This window comes from Oncorhynchus nerka, linkage group LG2 (assembly GCF_034236695.1).
Source record: "Oncorhynchus nerka isolate Pitt River linkage group LG2, Oner_Uvic_2.0, whole genome shotgun sequence".
Lineage (NCBI taxonomy): Eukaryota > Metazoa > Chordata > Actinopteri > Salmoniformes > Salmonidae > Oncorhynchus > Oncorhynchus nerka.
The window spans coordinates 86,876,648-86,897,218 of record NC_088397.1 but is presented as its reverse complement, the minus strand read 5'-3'; the positions used below and the strand labels follow the sequence as shown (position 1 = coordinate 86,897,218).

The window sequence follows — 20,571 nt, the reverse complement described above, 5'->3', positions numbered from 1 at the left end:
AATCGTCATTAGTTGCTTGTTTGATTATTAACATTCTTCCATCTGTCTTTGAAGATAGAGATCTTAAATATCTTGATGAGCTCTTTCATCCCTGATAACGCTCTGTTACGAAGGAGAGGTCGTTTAGTAGAGGTGTTCTGAAATAACACATTATTGTCAGTAACAAACAATATGCAGGGCATTAAAATAGCTCTCCAGCCTGCCCTCTCTCACGCTTCCTCTTCCGCTCTGATTCACTATCCGTTTGTTTAAGTGAAGGGCACGCCTGGAGGTCCTGAAGCCTTGTGTTATTGTGCTGTTCTGACATGCAATTCTCCCACAGGAACATCAGTGATGAAGGTCACTGCATGGGATGCAGATGACCCTACGTACGGAAGCAGTGCCAGGGTGGTGTACAGTGTGCTGGACGGAGAGAGCTTCTTTACCGTGGACAGACAGACTGGTAAGGGCAGACTCCTGGCATGACCAGACAGAGTCAAAAATGATGTGTATACTATGTATTGCTTGTAGTAATACTTATATACTATATATTACTTGTGGTAATACTTTTATTTTACAAGTATTACTTGTAGTATTATACGTGTAGTGTTACAATATTGAGTGAAATACACAGGTACCAACCCAATGCTTTATCCACGGAAATAATAGTGAGTTGATATATTTCTTGTCTCATACGTCATATTGTGTACTTAAACTCAGAAAAAAAAGAAATGTCCTCTCAATGTCAAATGCATTTATTTTCAGAAAACTTGTGTAAATGTGTAAATATTTGTGTGAACATAACAAGATTCAACCACTGAGACATAAACTGAACAAGTTCCACAGACATGTGACTAACAGAAATGGAATAATGTGTTCCTGAACAAAGGGGGGACAAAATCAAAAGTAACAGTCAGTATCTGGTGTGGCCACCAGCTGCATTAAGTACTACAGTGCATCTCCTCGTCATGGACTGCACCAGATTTGCTAGTTCTTGCTCTGAGATGTTACCCCACTCTTCCACCAAGGCAACTGCAAGTTCCTGGACATTTCTGGGGGAAATGGGCCTAGCCTTCACCCTCCGATCCAACAGGTCCCAGACATGCTCAATGGGATTGAGATCTGGGCTCTTCACTGGCCATGGCAGAACACTGACATTTATGTCTTGCAGAAAATCACACACAGAACGAGCAGCATGGTTGGTGGCATTGTCATGCTGGAGGGTCATGTCTTGATGCTCCTGCAAAAAGAGGGAGGAGGATGTTTTCCCTGTAACACACAGCGTTGAGATTGCCTGCAATGACAACAAGCTCAATCCGATGATGCTGTTACACACCGCCCCAGACCATGACGGACCCTCCACCTCCAAATCGATCCCGCTCCAGAGTACAGGCCTCAGTGTAACGCTCATTCCTTCAACGATAAACACGAATCTGACCATTACCCCTGGTGAGACAAAACCGTGACTCATCAGTGAAGAGCACTTTTTCCCAATCCCAGTCCGGTCCATCGACAGTGGGTTTGTTCCCATAGGCAACGTTGTTTCCGGTGAAGTCTGGTGAGCACCTGCCTTACAGCAGGCCTACAAGCTCTCAGTCCAGCCTCTCTCAGCCTATTGTGGACAGTCTGAGCACTGATGCGTTCCTGGTGTAACTCGGGCAGTTGCTGTTGCCATTCTGTCCCTTTCCCACAGGTGAGATGTTCGGATGTACCGATCCTGTGCAGGTGTTGTTAGACGTGGTCTGCCACGGCGAGGACGATCAGCTGTCCGTCCTGTCTCCCTGTAGTGCTATCTTAGGTGTCTCATAGTACGGACATTGCAATTTATTGCCCTGGTCACACCTGCAGTCCTCATGCCTCCTTGTAGCATGCCTAAGGCAAATTCATACAGCTGAGCAGGGACCCTGGGCATCTTTCTTTTGGTGTTTTTCAGAGTCAGTAGAAAGGCCTCTTTAGTGTCCTAAGTTTTCATAACTGTGACCTTAATTGCCTACCGTCTGTAAGCTGTTAGTGTCTTATCGACCTTTCCACAGGTGCATGTTCATTAATTGTTTATGGTTAATTGAAGAAGCATGGGAAACAGTGTTTAAACTCTTTACAATGAAGATCCATGGAGTTGTTCTTTGGATTTTTACTAATTATCTTTGAAAGACAAGGTCCTGAAAAAGGGGTGTTTCTTTTTTTGCTGAGTTTATATTTCTCAACATATAAGGATACATATTGAAATTAAAATTGTTGCCATTAAATCTCTGAAGTGTTATATTACAGTCTGTCCAGATGCGGACTCTCTAATTATCTCTCCCAGTCAGCACATTTGGGTGAATTCCCTTTTGGTCTGAGGGCCTGTACCTGGGCTTAAATCGTAGTCTCTCAGGCATATCCCAAGGTTTGTGTTGCCTGCAAATGTCCTCCTGGGAGCAGCACTAAACTTTTAATGATTCCTTTTTTTTGTCTCCCCACTTTGATTCGGTTGGCCCTAGTGCCTAGATGATAAATGGCCTTGTCTCGGCAACGTTGGCCTGGAGACTTGCAGATCGTACCAACTCTTGTCTCCCCCCCCCCCCCTTCTTTTTTTATCGACATTAACCATTCAAATAGGTGTGGGGGGTAGAGGTCATCAAGAGAACAGAGCAGCTGTGAATTTCCCCTCATTAATGTCGCCCCAGTCATTCAGAAGAGTGTTAATCCTTCACTATATTTTTCTCCGTTCCAGATACATGACCAGAATATGATCAATGGCCAATGTCTGAGGGATGTTTCGAAAGTAGCAGTCATTTGAATGTATTTGAACTTCAGAGTGGTATTTGGTATTGAAGTTCAAGTGAGCTTCTTCTCAGGATGAAAGCCTGAGGATTCTATGAAATTATATTCCATACATTTCTAGGAAAGAGACATAACTACCTGGCACTCTGCTCTCAGACACTGTCATACAAATACATTTACATGTTGGTCATTTACTGTAGCAGACGGTCTTATCCGAAACGACTAACAGGCAAATACACAGGACTCATAGTCATTGACAATTGATGTGCAATATATAGTATGCTATGAATGACATCCCCTTTCAAGAATGTTACAAATGTTAGCAGTCAAGAAACATTTGATTGAGTTGAATAAGTTCTGACTAAGAAAGACCTGATGCAAAAATATGTATTTCTGATGCCCCCCATGCCCTTGGTTATTGAAAACTATTATTATGTGCCTCCATATCCTGCAGATGAATTTTCCTATGCACAGTATGCTGACATACAAGCTTTGCCTGCAGCTACCTGATGTTAAATGTGAGTGCAATCTCTAAGTTGTGTGTCTAGCTGAGTAGCACAATGCAAGGCACTGGGAGAGGTGCCATCAACTAAGGCAGGGCAACTTTAGAATTTGATGTGGATAACCCGCCAGGGAATAGAGTTTGGCTCCCGCTATTTGACCAGAGAGTAGACTCTTCCCATTGCCATCTCATTCAGTTTATCATGAATGAATGAATGAATTACATTTTATTTTTGTGTGAAATTGGCAACCCATCCCTTATGAGGTTAACTGACAAATAAACTAACTTGACACATAAACAAATAATTAATTGACACAAACAAATAATTACAACCCTAGAGCAGTAAAATAATATATATACATACATACATACATACAAACATACATACATATACACATACATGCATACATACAGTGCCTTGCAATAGTATTCATCCCCCTTGGCGTTTTTCCTATTTTGTTGCATTACAACCTGTAATTTAAATGGATTTTTATTTGGATTTCATGTAATGGACATACACAAAATAGTCCAAAATGGTGAAGTGAAATGAAATAAATTACTTATTTAAAAAAAATATTTAAAAAATTCAAACGGAAAAGAGGTGCGTGCATAAGTATTCCCCCCCTTTGCTATGAAGCCCCTAAATAAGATCTGGTGCAACCAATTACCTTCAGAAGTCACATAATTAGTTAAATAAAGTACAATGTGCAATGTGCAATGTGCAAACTAAGTGTCACATAATCTCAGTATATACAGTTGAAGTTGGAACATAGGTTGGCGGTCATTAAAACTCGGCTTTCAACCACTCCACAAATTTCTTGTTAACAAACTATAGTTTTGGCAAGTCGGTTAGGACATCTACTTTTGTCATGACACAAGTCATTTTTCCAACAATTGTTTACAGACAGATTATTTCAATTCACTGTATCACAATTCCAGTGGGTCAGAAGTTTACATACACTAAGTTGACTGTGCCTTTAAACAGCTTGGAAAATTCCAGAAAATGATGTCATGGCTTTAGAAGATTCTGATAGGCTAATTGACATCATTTGAGTCAATTGGAGGTGACTCGACCTCAGTGCCTCTTTGCTTGACATCATGGGAAAATCAAAAGAAATCAGCCAAGACCTCCACAAGTGTAGACCTCCACATGTCTGGTTCATCCTTGAGTGCAATTTCCAAACGCCTGAAGGTACCATGTTCATCTGTACAAACAATAGTGCACAAGTATAAACACCATGGGACCACACAGCCATCATACTGCTCAGGAAGAAGACGCGTTCTGTCTCCAAGAGATGAACATACTTTGGTGCGAAAAGTGCAAATCAATCCCAGAACAACAGCAAAGGACCTTGTGAAGATGCTGGAGGAAACAAGTACAAAAGTATCTATATCCACAGTTAAACAAGTCCTATATCGACATAACCTGAAAGGCCGCTCAGCAAGGAAGAAGCCACTGCTCCAAAACCGCCATATAAAGCCAGACTACGGTTTGCAACTGCACATGGGGACAAAGAGTGTACTTTTTGGAGAAATGTCCTCTGGTCTGATGAAACAAAAATATAACTGTTTGGCCATAATGACCATAGTTGTGTTTGGAGGAGAAGGGGGAAGCTTGCAAGTCGAAGAACACCATCCCAACCGTGAAGCACAGGGGTGGCAGCATCATGTTGTGGGGGTGCTTTGCTGCAGGAGGGACAAATAGATGGCATCATGAGGAGGTAAAATTATGTGGATATATTGAAGCAACATCTCAAGACATCAGTCAGGAAGTTAAAGCTTGGTTGCAAATGGGTCTTCCACATGGACAATAACATACCATTTTTTATTTTTACCTTTATTTTACTAGGCAAGTCAGTTAAGAACAAATTCTTATTTACAATGACAGCCTAGGAACAGTGGGTTACCTGCCTGTTCAGGGGCAGAACGACCTTGTCAGCTCGGGGGTTTGAACTTTCAACCTTCCGGTTACTAGTCCAACGCTCTAACCACTAGGCTATCCTGCCGCCCCAATGACATTGACATACTTCCAAAGTTGTGGCAAAATGGCTTAAGGACAATAAATTCAAGGTATTGGAGTGGCCATCACAAAGCCCTGACCTAAATCCTATAGAACATTTGTAGGCAGAACTGAAAACGTGTGTGCGAGCAAGGAGGCCTAGAAACCTGACTCAGTTCATTCCTCTCTGTCAGGAGGATTTGAAACATTGGACCCAAGTTAAACAATTTAAAGGCAATTCTACAAAATACTAATTGAGTGTATGTAAACTTCTGACCCACTGGGAATGTGATGAAATAAATAAAAGTTGAAGTAAAACATTCTCTCTACTATTATTCTGACATTTCATATTCTTAAAAGTAAGTGGTGATCCTAACTGACCCAAGACAGGCAATTTTTACTAGGATTAAGTGTCAGGAATTGTAAAAAAAACTGAGTTTAAATGTATTTGGCTAAGGTGTATGAATACTTTGGATTTCAACTGTTTATACCTGTTCTGAAAGGCCCCAGAGTCTGCAACACAACTAAGCAAGCAGCACCACCAAGCAAGCTGCACCATGAAGACCTAGGAGCTCTCCAAACAGGTCAGGGACAAAGTTGTGGAGAAGTACAGATCAGGTTTGGGTTATAAAAAAAAAAATGAAACTTTGAACATCCCACAGAGCACCATTAAATCCATTATAAAAAATTGGAACGAATATGGCACCACAACAAACCTGCCAAGAGAGGGCCGCCCACCAAAACTCACGGACCAGGCAAGGAGGGCATTAATCAGAGATTCAACAAAGAGACTTAAGATAACCCTGAAGGAGCTGCAAAGCTCCACATCGGAGCTTGGAGTATCTGTCCATAGATCCACTTTAAGCTGTACACTCCTCAGAGCTGGGCTCTATGGAAGAGTGGTCAGAAAAAAGCAATTTCTTGAAGAAAAAAATGTGGAAAAATGTTTGGTGTTCGCCAGAAGGCATATGGAAGAAGATACTTTGGTCAGATGAGACTAAAATTGAGCTTTTTGGCCTTCAAGGTAAATGCAATGTCTGGAACAAACCCAACACCTCTAATCACCCTGAGAACACCACCCCCACAGACAGTGAAGCATGGTGGTGGCAACATCATGCTGTGGGGATGTTTTTCATCAGCAGGGACTGGGAAACTGTTCAGAATTGAGGGAATGATGGATGCCGCTAAATACAGGGAAATTCTTGAGGGAAACCTGTTTGTCTTCCAGAGATTTGAGACTGGGGCGGTGGTTCACCTACCAGCAGGACAATGACCCTAAGCATACTACTAAAGCAACACTCACTTGGAATTACCTAGTCAAAGCCCAGACCTCAATCCAATTTAGATTCTGTGGTATGACTTAAAGATTGCTGTACACCAGCAGAACCCATCCAACTTGAAGGAGCTGGAGCAGTTTTGCCTTGAAGAATCTGCAAAAATCCCAGTGGCTAGATGTGCCAAGCTTGTAGAGTCATACCTCAAGATACTTGCAGCTTTTATTTCTGCAAAAGGAGGCTCTACAAAGTATTGACTCTGGGGGGGGTGAATAGTTATGCAAGCTCAAGTTATTATTCTTATTTCTTGTTTGTTTCACAATATAAAATATGTTACATCTTCAAAGTGGTAGGCATATTGTGTAAATCAAAAGATACAACCCCCCCCCAGAAAAATCTATTTTAATTCCATTTTTTAAGGCAACAAAATAGGAAAAATGCCAAGGGGGTGAATAATTTTTGCAAGCCACTGTAAATACATACATATGTAACCGGTGTGAAATGGATAGCTAGTTAGCGGGGTGCGCTCTAATAGAGTTTCAATCGGTGGCGTCACTTGCTCTAAGACCTTGAAGTGGTTGTTTCCCTTGTTCTGCAAGGGCTGTGGCTTTGTGGTGCGATAAGTAACGATGCTTCGAGGTTGACTGTTGTCGATGTGTGCCAAGGGTCCCTGGTTCGAGCCCAGGTAGGGAAGAGGAGAAGGACGGACGGAAGGAACACTGTTGACATATGTAACATATACAGATAATTAAATACAGAAAAATTAAACAGAATGCCTTTGAACCCAGTGTGGCACAAAGAGGAGATTCATGTGGTTCATTGTGAGTCTAGGATCTGTATCTAAATATATATGGGTGGAAATTGCACTGAAAGGAGCAGAATTTCACCACTTGCCCTGGTTTTCTATTTTCTCTTCTGTTTATTGTAATATATATTTATTATAATATATTTATTGTAATATAAAATATTGTACTTAGCCCTGAGGATGGGTCACACTTTGGATAGTCCGGATTACATCAACAAACTATCTGTTGATAAGCAACTGCTTGCTACGGTTAGAGTTAAGTTTAGAATAAGGGTAAGGTTTAAGATTAGGCTAGGTTTAGGGTAAGTGTTAAGATTAGGCTAGGTTTAGGGTAAGGTTTAAGATTAGGCTAGGTTTAGGGCAAGGGTTGAGATTAGGCTAGGTTTAGGGTAAGGTTTAAGATTAGGCTAGGTTTAGGGTAAGGTTTAAGATTAGGCTAGGTTTAGGGTAAGGTTTAAGATTAGGCTAGGTTTAGGGTAAGGGTTAAGATTAGGCTAGGTTTAGGGTAAGGTTTAAGATTAGGCTAGGTTTAGGGTAAGGTTAAGATTAGGCTAGGTTTAGGGTAAGGGTTAAGATTAGGCTAGGTTTAGGGTAAGGGTTAAGATTAGGCTAGGTTTAGGGTAAGATTTAAGATTAGGCTAGGTTTAGGGTAAGGTTTAAGATTAGGCTAGGTTTAGGGTAAAGGTTAAGATTAGGCTAAGGGTAAGGTTTAAGATTAGGCTAGGTTTAGGGTAAGGGTTATTAGGCTAGGTTTAGGGTAAAGTTTAAGATTAGGCTAGGTTTAGGGTAAGGGTTAAGATTAGGCTAGGTTTAGGGTAAGGGTTAAGATTAGGCTAGGTTTAGGGTAAGGGTTAAGATTAGGCTAGGTTTAGGGTAAGGGTTAAGATTAGGCTAGGTTGAGGGTAAGGGTTAAGATTAGGCTAGGTTTAGGGTAAGGGTTAAGATTAGGCTAGGTTTAGGGTAAGGGTTAAGTTTGGGGTTAGGATAAGGGTCAAGGTTAGAGCTAGGTTTAGTAGATAGTTAGTTGAAATGCTACTGATAGAGCATCTACAGATGAACTATCCAAATAAAGTGTTAGCTGAGGATGTACTTCAGATTGAGCTCTGGCTGTATACTGCCAATGGTACGGGGACGTTATTTTCCACCAGGTTCTTGGAGAAACATACCTTGGAAGGTAAAGGGGAAACATATTGTATGGAGAAAATACACATGGTGCTCCTCAAACTACAATAAGCTGGTATTTGTCATTACACTGTCATGGTTTTAGAATGTCCACCATGTAAATTAGTTATGGTGATCTGACCTCAGTCATGTTGTCTTCAGATTAGTTTAACCCCTTTCAACTCCAGGGATTGTACTGATATGGAAATGCCCAAATGTAGATGCTAATAACTTAACGTACTGTTTAGGAGAGGGATATGCAGTGCCATTATATCGATCAGAACAAATGTGAGATTAAGACATTTCCAAGTCTTATCATTGGCGAAATATTGTATATTTGTTCATACCGATATGAAATAGAAGGGGGCCACCAAAGTTCCATTTTTTTTAAACCTCAGACTAATCCACTTCCAACTATAGTTACTTCAGTAGAAACATAAACCTGGCTAAACACAGCAGTAGGTCTGTACTCCAAGGGCGTTGTTAAAGCATCGGAACAAAATGCTCACTGGAGTAGGATTAAGACAACTCATGAGATTGTTGTGGTTTTCTCTCTTAAATCCACTCCTCTCCGACTGCCAGAGAAACACGTGCACAGGCTTTTTTGACGGAACATAAGCCTCATTCTTCAATTGTGTGTGCCTTCATTTTGGCCCATATATATTATGAATTTTAATAGAGCTCAGCCGTAAGGATCTGTGCATGGAGCCACGGATGTGACACAATCTACTCTATCAAGACGAGCCGAGAGGGGGAAATGGAATGTGCAGCACTTGTGCCTCTAATAGGCTGTGTTTACACAGGAAGCCCAATTCAAAAAAATAAAAAAAATACGCTAATTGGTCTTTTGACTAATCACATCCAATCTTTTCACATCAGGTCTTTTTCAGAGCTGATATGTTTGGTAAAAATACCAATTAGTGAAAAAAAGATCAGAATTGGGCTGCCTGTGTAAACTCAGTCATAGAGTGCTTAGCTGAAATTGATATTTGCGACCAGAGAAGATGTAACGGGCTATCGTATATGAGAGCTAAGAGCTAACTTGACCTTTCCCTTTGGATCTCTCTCTCTCTTATCAGGACTGATTCGGACGGCTGTGGCAGATCTGGACCGGGAGACGCAGGATCGCTATGAGCTGGTCGTCATGGCAACCGATATGGCAGGCCAAATGGGTGGTCTTTCCGGCTCCACCACGGTGACCATAGTGATCACAGATGTTAATGACAACCCACCACGCTTTCCGCAGAGTGAGTCACTCTCATATTGATGGCAGCGGTGAACTTGCACCAGTCAGTAATAGAAGTACCCCATCAGTAATAGCAGTACCCCATCAGTAATAGCAGTACCCCAATCAGTAATACAAGTACCCCATCAGTAATAGAAGTACCCCCATCAGTAATATAAATACCCCCATCAGTAATAGCAGTACCCTATCAGTAATAGAAGTACCCCAATCAGTAATAGAAGTACCCCCATCAGTAATAGGAGTACCCCAATCAGTAATAGAAGTACCCCAATCAGTTATAAAAGTTTTCCCCATCAGTAATATAAATACCCCCATCAGTAATAGAAGTACACCCATCAGTAATAGATGTACCCCCATCAGTAATAGAAGTACACCCATCAGTAATCGATGTACCCCCATCAGTAATAGAAGTTTCCCCATCAGTAATAGATGTACCCCATCAGTAATATACGTTTTCCCATCAGTAATAGAAGTACACCCATCAGTAATAGATGTACCCCCATCAGTAATAGCAGTATACCCATCAGTAATATACGTTTCCCCATCAGTAATAGATGTACCCCCATCAGTAATAGAAGTACACCCATCAGTAATATACGTTTCCCCATCAGTAATAGATGTACCCCCATCAGTAATAGAAGTACACCCATCAGTAATAGATGTACCCCCATCAGTAATAGATGTATCCCCATCAGTAATAGAAGTAACCCCATCAGTATTATATGTACACCCATCAGTAATAGATGTACCTCCATCAGTAATTTACGTTCCCCATCAGTAATAGAAATACCCCCATCAGTATTAGATGTACACCCATCAGTAATAGATGTACCCCCATCAGTAATATGTACCCCCATCAGTATTAGATGTACCCCCATCAGTAATAGATGTACCCCCATCAGTAATAGAAGTACCCCCATCAGTAATAGAAGTAATGGACTACATGGAGTGGTCAGAAGCACTCTGAGAAAATAATTTCACTTATATTTATCCACTCCGCTAAGAAGGGTTAGGCAATCATCTGATGAAAGCGGTTTTGGGAGTTTCCATATGTCTGCATACGATAAGATGGAGTTGATTTAACAATTTTAACATTCCAGTGGTATGGATTTATGTTGGGGACATCCGTTATTTATCAGCTGGAGAAAGGTCAAAGGCCATAATGTAATAACATTATGGTCAATATACAGAACACTGTTTGAATACTAGTAGAGTGTTTATTATCCCCGGGGAGCAATTCATTTTGTAGCACATAGTAAAAACACATTGAACACATGAATATAAATATACACCAAAGCAATGCATACAGCAATATGTACACAGCTAACAATAACAATACAGCTTATGGAGAAAGCTGATAGCAGCTGGCATGAAGTTTAGACCTATTAGTTTTGAACGTGGGGAGTCTATCTGCGCTTTGAGAGAAGCAACATAAATTCATCAAACAAGGGCTGCTGTGTGTCCCTCAGAATGTATTGTGCCATGAGTGAGTGTCACTGGTGGCTGATACTACAGGTGAGAACGGTCTGAAAGGTCAGTTAAGTTGATGATCCAGCTACTTTGTTTCACAATGTTACCCAGCCTGTTCTTACTGTTTAAGATCAGAATGCATATTGAATGTTAAAATGGATGCATTACTCCAGAGGTCTTTCCTTCCTACCTATTTAATCAGGAACTTAGGCTGTAAAAATGCTTTGTAATTATTTACAATTCTGAAACTTTTCAATTTGATTTCTCAGATTGTATTTGATAAATGAATCTCAGGTGAACCAATTTGGACCCAGCTTGTACTTCTCGCTACAGCAAAAAAACGTGTATTATATTTCATTGTACATTTCACAATGGTGCTCAGTAAAATGATGTTTTACTTGAATCTGTATTTCCTGCTGGGGGAAATCTTACCTCTGACGCTAGTACATGATTTAGAAACTTCAAGAACCCTTTCTATTGTACCCTGGACATCTTAGTGGAATTGCATGTTTAGTTCTTTTGTAAACCCTCTGCATATAACTAGCTCATAACGAATGACAGAAAAAGGTACTTCCTGTTAAGACTCCAGACTCTATAGCCTATGAATAGCGGTGTTATTGCTCTTTCCCACTTTTCCTCTCCCACTTTTTTGAGATAAACAACAATACATGTTATTAAAGCTAAGCGAGCTCAGTCTAAGTTCAAGTGTTGTGACGCTCCAGTCGTGACGGTCTCATAGCTTTGTCTCACATAATCTAATTTCGTTTCCTGGCTGTCACCTATGTGATTTTCTCTCTTCTATAACTTCCTTTCGAAATGCTGTCTGCGGTTCGAGGATACATAGTTTTATTAGAAAAGAACAGGGTTGTGTGACATGTGCAGCTGTTTTATTTATGCGTCCTACAGGGTTGGGGTCAATTCCATTTAAATTTCCTTCATTCAGGAATTAAACAGAAATTGCAATTCCAACTAAATATTTTCATAGGGAATCATTGAGGAAAATTGTAATTGTAATTTCCGTTTTGAATTGACTGAATTGAAATGTAATTGACCCCTGTGCTGATATCTCACACAAAATGTGGCTTTGTGCTGTGGAAGTGCTGTGAAAGAAAGTCTATTTTGGACATTTTACAGGAGGATGTTGAAAGAGTAAGCGTAAAACCTTCCATACATAGACTCCATGCCTTGCCAATGATCACCCGGGGTCAGCATCTTTACCAGACGTGGTTAACATAATCGCATAGTGCCTTGGTCTAGCCTTGTTCAAACATGAGCAAAGATCCAGTGCATTACTTAAAGGGAATTCTGAGGGCCAATTGGGTTAAGGGTCAAGCATTGGGGGTGGATGGATTCATGAGCAACTAAGTTGGCTCTACAGAATAAAACTCCTGGGTGAATTCTCTTTTTGCTGAATTGTCCTGGCAATGGGAAGAGTGCTCTTACATACAGTAAATGGTGGGCTTGTCTGTATTGAATACATTTGTCCTTCTTCCACTTCCTTCCTCTCATTTTCACCATCTACTCTACCTCTACATCTTCTCGTTAACCTTCTCCTTCTCTTCCTCCTCCCTGTCGTCACCCTTCTCCTAATCTTCATCCTCCACGCTCCTGTCTTTCTCTTCACCCTCTTCCATTTTCTCTCCTCTTCTTCCCTCCTTTTCCACCTACTCCCCATTCCCCTCCTTCAGAGATGTACCAGTTTTCGGTGTCTGAGGGGGCGGCCGTGGGGACACCGGTGGGGAGGGTGATCGCCACAGATACGGACATGGGGGAGAACACGGACATGAGCTACCTGATCAAAGACGAGGAGGGCGGGGAACTCTTCAAGGTTACCACCGACGGAGACACACAGGAAGCCGTCATCACTATCAAAAAGGTGGGAGTAGAATGAAGCTGATTTGAGATCAGTTTGGATTTGGGGCCAGCGATAGCCTCGAGGTTAATGTAGCGGGCCAGCAACCGGAGGGTTGCCGGTTAAAATCCCAGTGCTGACTGTGTGGGGAAAAACACTGTCAGGAGTGAGCAGGCAACTGGAGGGTTGCTGGCAGTAATATCTCAGGTGCCACCTATCGCCAATTTTTCCTTGAGCAAGGACCTAAACCTCTCAGTGGGCCCTGCGGCTGCCCTCTGCTCCAGCCATTGTAATGTTTAAGTCGGAGCATTTGAGTTAAATCAAATCAAAATGTATTGGTTGCTTACACAGATTTGCAAATGTTATAGCATGTATTTTATATTTATATTTTAGATTCTTCAAAGTAGCCACCCCTTGATGACAGTTTTGAACACTCTTCGCATTCTCTCAACCAGCTTCACTTGGAATGCTTTTCCAACAGTCTTGAAGGAGTTCCCACATACATGTATGCTGAGCACTTGTTGGCTGCTTTTCCTTCACTCTGCTGTCCAACTCATCCCAAACCATCTCAATTGGGTTGAGGTTGGGTGATTGTGGAGGCCAGGTCATCTGATGCAGCACACCATCACTCTCCTTCTTGGTCAAATGGCCCTTACACAGCCTGGAGTTGTTTTGGGTCATTTTCCGGTTGAAAAAACAAATGATAGTTCCACTAACTGCAAACCAGATGGGATGGCGTATCGCTGCAGAATGCTGTGTTAGTCATTCTGGTTAAGTGTGCCTTGAATTCTAAATAAATCACAGACAGTGTCACCAGCAAAGCACCATCACACCTCCTCCTCCATGCTTCACGGTGCGAACTTCACATGTGGAGATTATCCGTCCACCTACTCTGTCTCACAAAGACACGGCGTTGGAACCAAAAATCTCCATTTTGTACTCATCAGAGCAAAGGAAAAATTTCCACCGGTCTAATGTTCATTGCCGGTGTTTCTTGGCCCAAGCAAGTTTCATCTTCTTATTGGTGTCCTTTAGTTGTAGTTTCTTTGCAGCAATTCGACCATGAAGGCCTGACTAACACAGTCTCTTCTGAACAGTTGATGTTGAGATGTTTCTGTTACTTGAACTCTGTGAAGCATTTTTTGGGGCTGCAATTTCTAAGTTTGGTAACTCTAATGAACTTATCCTCTGCAACAGAGGTAACTCTGGGTCTTCCTTTCCTGTGGCGGTCCTTATGAGAGCAAGTATTCTCATAGCCCTTGATGGTTTTTGCGACTGCACTTGATGAAACTTGACATTTTCATGTCTTAAAGTAATGATGGAATGTTGTTTTCTTTGCTTATTTGAGCTGTTCTTGCCATAATATGGACTTGGTCTTTTACCAAATAGGGCTATCTTCTGTATACCACCCCTACCATGTCACAGCACAACTGATTGGCTCAAACGCATTAAGAAGGAAATAAATTCCACAAATGTACTTTTAACAAGGCACACCTGTTAATCGAATTGCATTCCAGGTGACTACCTCATGAAGCTGGTTGAGAGAATTCCAAGAGTGTGTTGTCAAATCTGTCATCAAGGCAAAGGGTGGCTACTTTGAAGAATCTCAAATATAAAATACATCTTGATTTGTTTAACAGTTTTTTGGATACTGCATGATTCCAAATGCATTATTTCATAGTTTTGATATCTTCACTATTATTCTACAATGTAGAAAATAGTAAAAAATAAAGAAAACCCTTGAATGAGTAGATGTGTCCAAACTTTTGACTAGTACTGTATATATACGGTACAGTCAGTGCCTTCAGAAAGTATTTACGTCACACCCCTAGACTTTTTCCAAATGTTGCTGTTTTAGCCTGAATTTAAAATAGATTAAATAGAGATGTTTGTTTGTCACTGGCCTACACACAATACCCCATAATATCAAAGTGGAATTATGTATTTCACCATTTTTACAAGTTAATGAAATCCTGAAGTGTCTTAAGTCAATAAGTTTTCAACCCCTTTGTTATGGCAAGCCATAATAAGTTCAGGAGTAAAAATGTGTAAGTTGCATGGACTCACTCTGTGTGCAATAATAGTGATTAACATGATTTTTGAATGACTACCTCATCTCTGTACCCCCACATACAAGTATCTGTAAGGTCCCTCAGACGAGCAGTGAATTTCAAATACAGATTAACCACAAAGACCAGGGAGGTTTTCTAATGCACCGGAGAGGAAGGAAACGGCTCAGGGATTCCACAATGAGGCCAATGGTGACTTTAATCCTTAACAGTCATGATTCCATCTACAGTAAGTAAGATACAAAAATCCCCATCAAAATCCATCAGTTTAAGCTAGAGATATCAGGTTTTTTTCTTCCGCCTATATCAGCCTTTTTCATCCACCTATATTAGTGCCCGAGCTACAGTACAGCGGAGTTTGTCAGACCATGAGACATCCAGAAAATCCATCTTCACACAAAATGTCTGTATCGTCTGAACGGTTTGGCTTAACTATTATGACCCCTTGTAACGGAATTCCTCTTCTTCAGAGGAGGAGTAGCCGAGCGGAAATGGAGGAAAACTCGCCTCCCTGCGGACCTGGCATCCTTTCACTCCCTCCTCTCTACATTTTCCTCCTCTGTCTCTGCTGCTAAAGCCAATTTCTACCACTCTAAATTCCAAGCATCTGCCTCTAACCCTAGGAAGCTCTTTGCCACCTTCTCCTCCCTCTTGAATCCTCCTCCCCCTCCCCCCCCCTCCTCCCTCTCTGCAGATGACTTCGTCAACCATTTTGAAAAGAAGGTCGACGACATCCGATCCTCGTTTGCTAAGTCAAACGACACCGCTGGTTCTGCTCACACTGCCCTACCCTGTGCTCTGACCTCTTTCTCCCCTCTCTCTCCAGATGACATGTCGCGTCTTGTGACGGCCGGCCGCCCAACAACCTGCCCGCTTGACCCTATCCCCTCCTCTCTTCTCCAGACCATCTCCGGTGACCTTCTCCCTTACCTCACCTCGCTCATCAACTCATCCCTGACCGCTGGCTACGTCCCTCCCGTCTTCAAGAGAGCGAGAGTTGCACCCCTTCTGAAAAAACCTACACTCGATCCCTCCGATGTCAACAACTACAGACCAGTATCCCTTCTTTCTTTTCTCTCCAAAACTCTTGAACGTGCCGTCCTTGGCCAGCTCTCCCGCTATCTCTCTCAGAATGACCTTCTTGATCCAAATCAGTCAGGTTTCAAGACTAGTCATTCAACTGAGACTGCTCTTCTCTGTATCACAGAGGCGCTCCGCACTGCTAAAGCTAACTCTCTCTCCTCTGCTCTCATCCTTCTAGACCTATCGGCTGCCTTCGATACTGTGAACCATCAGATCCTCCTCTCCACCCTCTCCGAGTTGGGCATCTCCGGCGCGGCCCACGCTTGGATTGCGTCCTACCTGACAGGTCGCTCCTACCAGGTGGCGTGGCGAGAATCCGTCTCCTCACCACGTGCTCTCACCACTGGTGTCCCCCAGGGCTCTGTTCTAGGCCCTCTCCTATTCTCGCTATACACCAAGTCACTTGGCTCTGTCATAACCTCACATGGTCTCTCCTATCATTGCTATGCAGACGACACACAATTAATTTTCTCCTTTCCCCCTTCTGACGACCAGGTGGCGAATCGCATCTCTGCATGTCTGGCAGACATATCAGTGTGGATGACGGACCATCACCTCAAGCTGAACCTCGGCAAGACGGAGCTGCTCTTCCTCCCGGGGAAGGACTGCCCGTTTCATGATCTCACCATCACGGTTGACAACTCCATTGTGTCCTCGTCCCAGAGCGCTAAGAACCTTGGCGTGATCCTGGACAACACCCTGTCGTTCTCAAATAACATCAAGGCGGTGGCCCGTTCCTGTAGGTTCATGCTCTACAACATCCGCAGAGTACGACCCTGCCTCACACAGGAAGCGGCGCAGGTCCTAATCCAGGCACTTGTCATCTCCCGTCTGGATTACTGCAACTCGCTGTTGGCTGGGCTCCCTGCCTGTGCCATTAAACCCCTACAACTCATCCAGAACGCCGCAGCCCGTCTGGTGTTCAACCTTCCCAAGTTCTCTCACATCACCTCGCTCCTCCGCTCTCTCCACTGGCTTCCAGTTGAAGCTCGCATCCGCTACAAGACCATGGTGCTTGCCTACGGAGCTGTGAGGGGAACGGCACCTCAGTACCTCCAGGCTCTGATCAGGCCCTACACCCAAACAAGGGCACTGCGTTCATCCACCTCTGGCCTGCTCGCCTCCCTACCACTGAGGAAGTACAGTTCCCACTCAGCCCAGTCAAAACTGTTCGCTGCTCTGGCCCCCCAATGGTGGAACAAACTCCCTCACGACGCCAGGACAGCGGAGTCAATCACCACCTTCCGGAGACACCTGAAACCCCACCTCTTTAAGGAATACCTAGGATAGGATAAAGTAATCCTTCTCACCCCCCCTTAAAAGACCTAGATGCACTATTGTAAAGTGGCTGTTCCACTGGATGTCATAAGGTGAAAGCACCAATTTGTAAGTCGCTCTGGATAAGAGCGTCTGCTAAATGACGTAAATGTAAATGGTAAGTGTCCATAATTATATATTTAATAAATCAACAGAACACTGAACAAAATAGCAAAAGTACAAACAAACATCCGAAGCAGTCCCGTATGGTGAAAACACTAACACAGGATACAACCACCCTGTTATGTAGGTGAGTGAGGACCCAAAAGCGATTTAACAGAAACAGAGTCTTTTAATGTCCAAACAGGGAAAACATAAATCCTCTATCTTTACAGGAGAGTCCCCCTTCTAGTAGTAGAGGAGAATAGCAGGGCTAGCGGCAACAGACTGCGGGTCCCTCCGGGTAGGCGCGGGCCGTAGAGGACAGAGACACCTGCTCACACGCAGCATCTGATGAAGAGGCAGATAACGACAGGACGGGACAAGGGCAAAGCAAACAAGAATCCGACAAGGACAGAAGCAGAAACAGAGAGAGAAATAGAGACCTAATCAGAGGGCAAAAGAGGGGACAGGTGTGAGAGAGTAAACGAGGTCGTTAGGAGAATGAGGAACAGCTGGGAGCAGGAACGGAACGATAGAGAGAGAGAGAGATAGAGAGAGAGAAAGTAACCTAATACGACCAGCAGGGGGAAACGAAGAGAAGAGAAAGCACAGGGACAAGACAACATGACAATACATGACAGTACCCCCCCACTCACCGAGCGCCTCCTGGCGCACTCGAGGAGGAAACCTGGCGGCAACGGAGGAAATCATCGATCAGCGAACGGTCCAGCACGTCCCGAGATGGAACCCAACTCCTTTCCTCAGGACCGTACCCCTCCCAATCCACTAGGTACTGATGACCACGGCCCCGAGGACGCATGTCCATAATCTTCCGGACCCTGTAGATAGGTGCGCCCTCGACAAGGACGGGGGGAGGGGGGGGAGACGAACGGGGGCACGAAGAAAAGGCTTGACACAGGAGACATGGAAGACCGGGTGAACGCGACGAAGATGTTGCGGAAGAAGAAGTCGCACTGCGACAGGATTAACGACCTGAGAAATACGGAACGGACCAATGAACCGCGGGGTCAATTTGCAAGAAGCTGTCATAAGGGGAAGGTTACGAGTGGAGAGCCATACTCTCTGACCGCGACAATACCTAGGACTCTTAGTCCTACGCTTATTAGCGGCTCTCACAGTCAGCGCCCTATAACGGCAAAGTGCAGACCTGACCCTCTTCCAGGTGCGCTCCCAACGTTGGACAAAAGCCTGAGCGGAGGGGACGCTGGACTCGGCGAGCTGGGACGAGAACAGAGGAGGCTGGTACCCGAGGCTACTCTGAAAAGGAGATAGCCCGGTCGCAGACGAAGGAAGCGAGTTGTGAGCGTATTCTGCCCAGGGGAGCTGTTCTGCCCAAGACGCAGGGTTTCGAAAGGAAAGACTGCGTAAGATGCGACCAATAGTCTGATTGGCCCGTTCTGCTTGACCGTTAGACTGGGGGTGAAAACTGGAAGAGAGACTGACGGAAGCCCCAATCAAACGGCAAAACTCCCTCCAAAATTGAGACGTGAATTGCGGACCCCTGTCCGAAACGGCGTCTGACGGAAGGCCATGAATTCTGAAAACATTCTCAATGATGATTTGTGCCGTCTCTTTAGCAGAAGGAAGCTTAGCGAGGGGAATAAAATGAGCCGCCTTAGAGAACCTATCGACAACCGTTAGAATAACAGTCTTCCCCGCTGACGAAGGCAGACCGGTAATAAAGTCTAAGGCGAAGTGAGACCACGGTCGAGAGGGAATGGAAAGCGGTCTGAGACGGCCGGCAGGAGGAGAGTTACCGGACTTAGTCTGCACGCAGTCCGAACAAGCAGCCACGAAACGACGCGTGTCACGCTCCTGAGTGGGCCACCAAAAACGCTGGCGAATAGAAGCAAGCGTACCCCGAACGCCGGGGTGGCCGGCTAACTTGGCAGAGTGAGCCCACTGAAGAACGGCCAGACGAGTAGGAACGGGAACGAAAAGAAGGTTCCTAGGACAAGCGCGCGGCGACGGAGTGTGAGTGAGTGCTTGCTTTACCTGCCTCTCAATTCCCCAGACAGTCAACCCGACAACACGCCCCTCAGGGAGAATCCCCTCGGGGTCGGTGGAGGCTACTGAAGAACTGAAGAGACGGGATAAAGCATCAGGCTTGGTGTTCTTTGAGCCCGGATGATAAGAAATAACGAACTCGAAACGAGCGAAAAACAGCGCCCAACGAGCCTGACGCGCATTAAGTCGTTTGGCAGAACGGATGTACTCAAGGTTCTTATGGTCAGTCCAAACGACAAAAGGAACAGTCGCCCCCTCCAACCACTGTCGCCATTCGCCTAGGGCTAAGCGGATGGCGAGCAGTTCGCGGTTTCCCACATCATAGTTACGTTCTGACGGCGACAGGCGATGAGAAAAATACGCGCAAGGGTGGACCTTATCGTCAGAATGGGAGCGCTGGGACAGAATGGCTCCCACGCCCACCTCCGACGCGTCAACTTCGACAATGAACTGTCTAGAGACGTCAGGTGTAACAAGGATAGGAGCGGATGTAAAACGCTTCTTGAGGAGATCAAAAGCTCCCTGGGCGGAAACGGACCACTTAAAGCACGTCTTGACAGAAGTAAGGGCTGTGAGAGGAGCTGCCACCTGACCGAAATTACGAATGAAACGACGATAGAAATTCGCGAAACCGAGAAAGCGCTGCAGCTCGACACGTGACTTAGGGACGGGCCAATCGCTGACAGCTTGGACCTTAGCGGGATCCATCTGAATGCCTTCAGCGGAAATAACAGACCCGAGAATTGTGACGGAGGAGACATGAAAAGCGCACTTCTCAGCCTTCACATAAAGACAATTCTCTAAAAGGCGCTGGAGGACACGTCGAACGTGCTGAACATGAATCTGGAGTGACGGTGAAAAAATCAGGATATCGTCAAGGTAAACGAAAACAAAGATGTTCAGCATGTCTCTCAGTACATC

The 20,571-nt window shown here is 44.1% G+C and overlaps 1 protein-coding gene across 1 annotated transcript in view; it reads left to right on the top strand.

The window, feature by feature from the left end:
- Window positions 1–20,571, top strand: part of LOC115117330 (cadherin-22-like) — a 173,301-nt gene that overhangs the window by 62,332 nt on the left and 90,398 nt on the right. Inside the window, exons 3-5 of the mRNA XM_065021930.1 lie at window positions 323–442; window positions 9,563–9,730; window positions 12,888–13,075. Of these exons, the coding sequence (XP_064878002.1) occupies window positions 323–442; window positions 9,563–9,730; window positions 12,888–13,075 (476 nt within the window). The remainder of the gene's footprint in view (window positions 1–322; window positions 443–9,562; window positions 9,731–12,887; window positions 13,076–20,571) is intronic.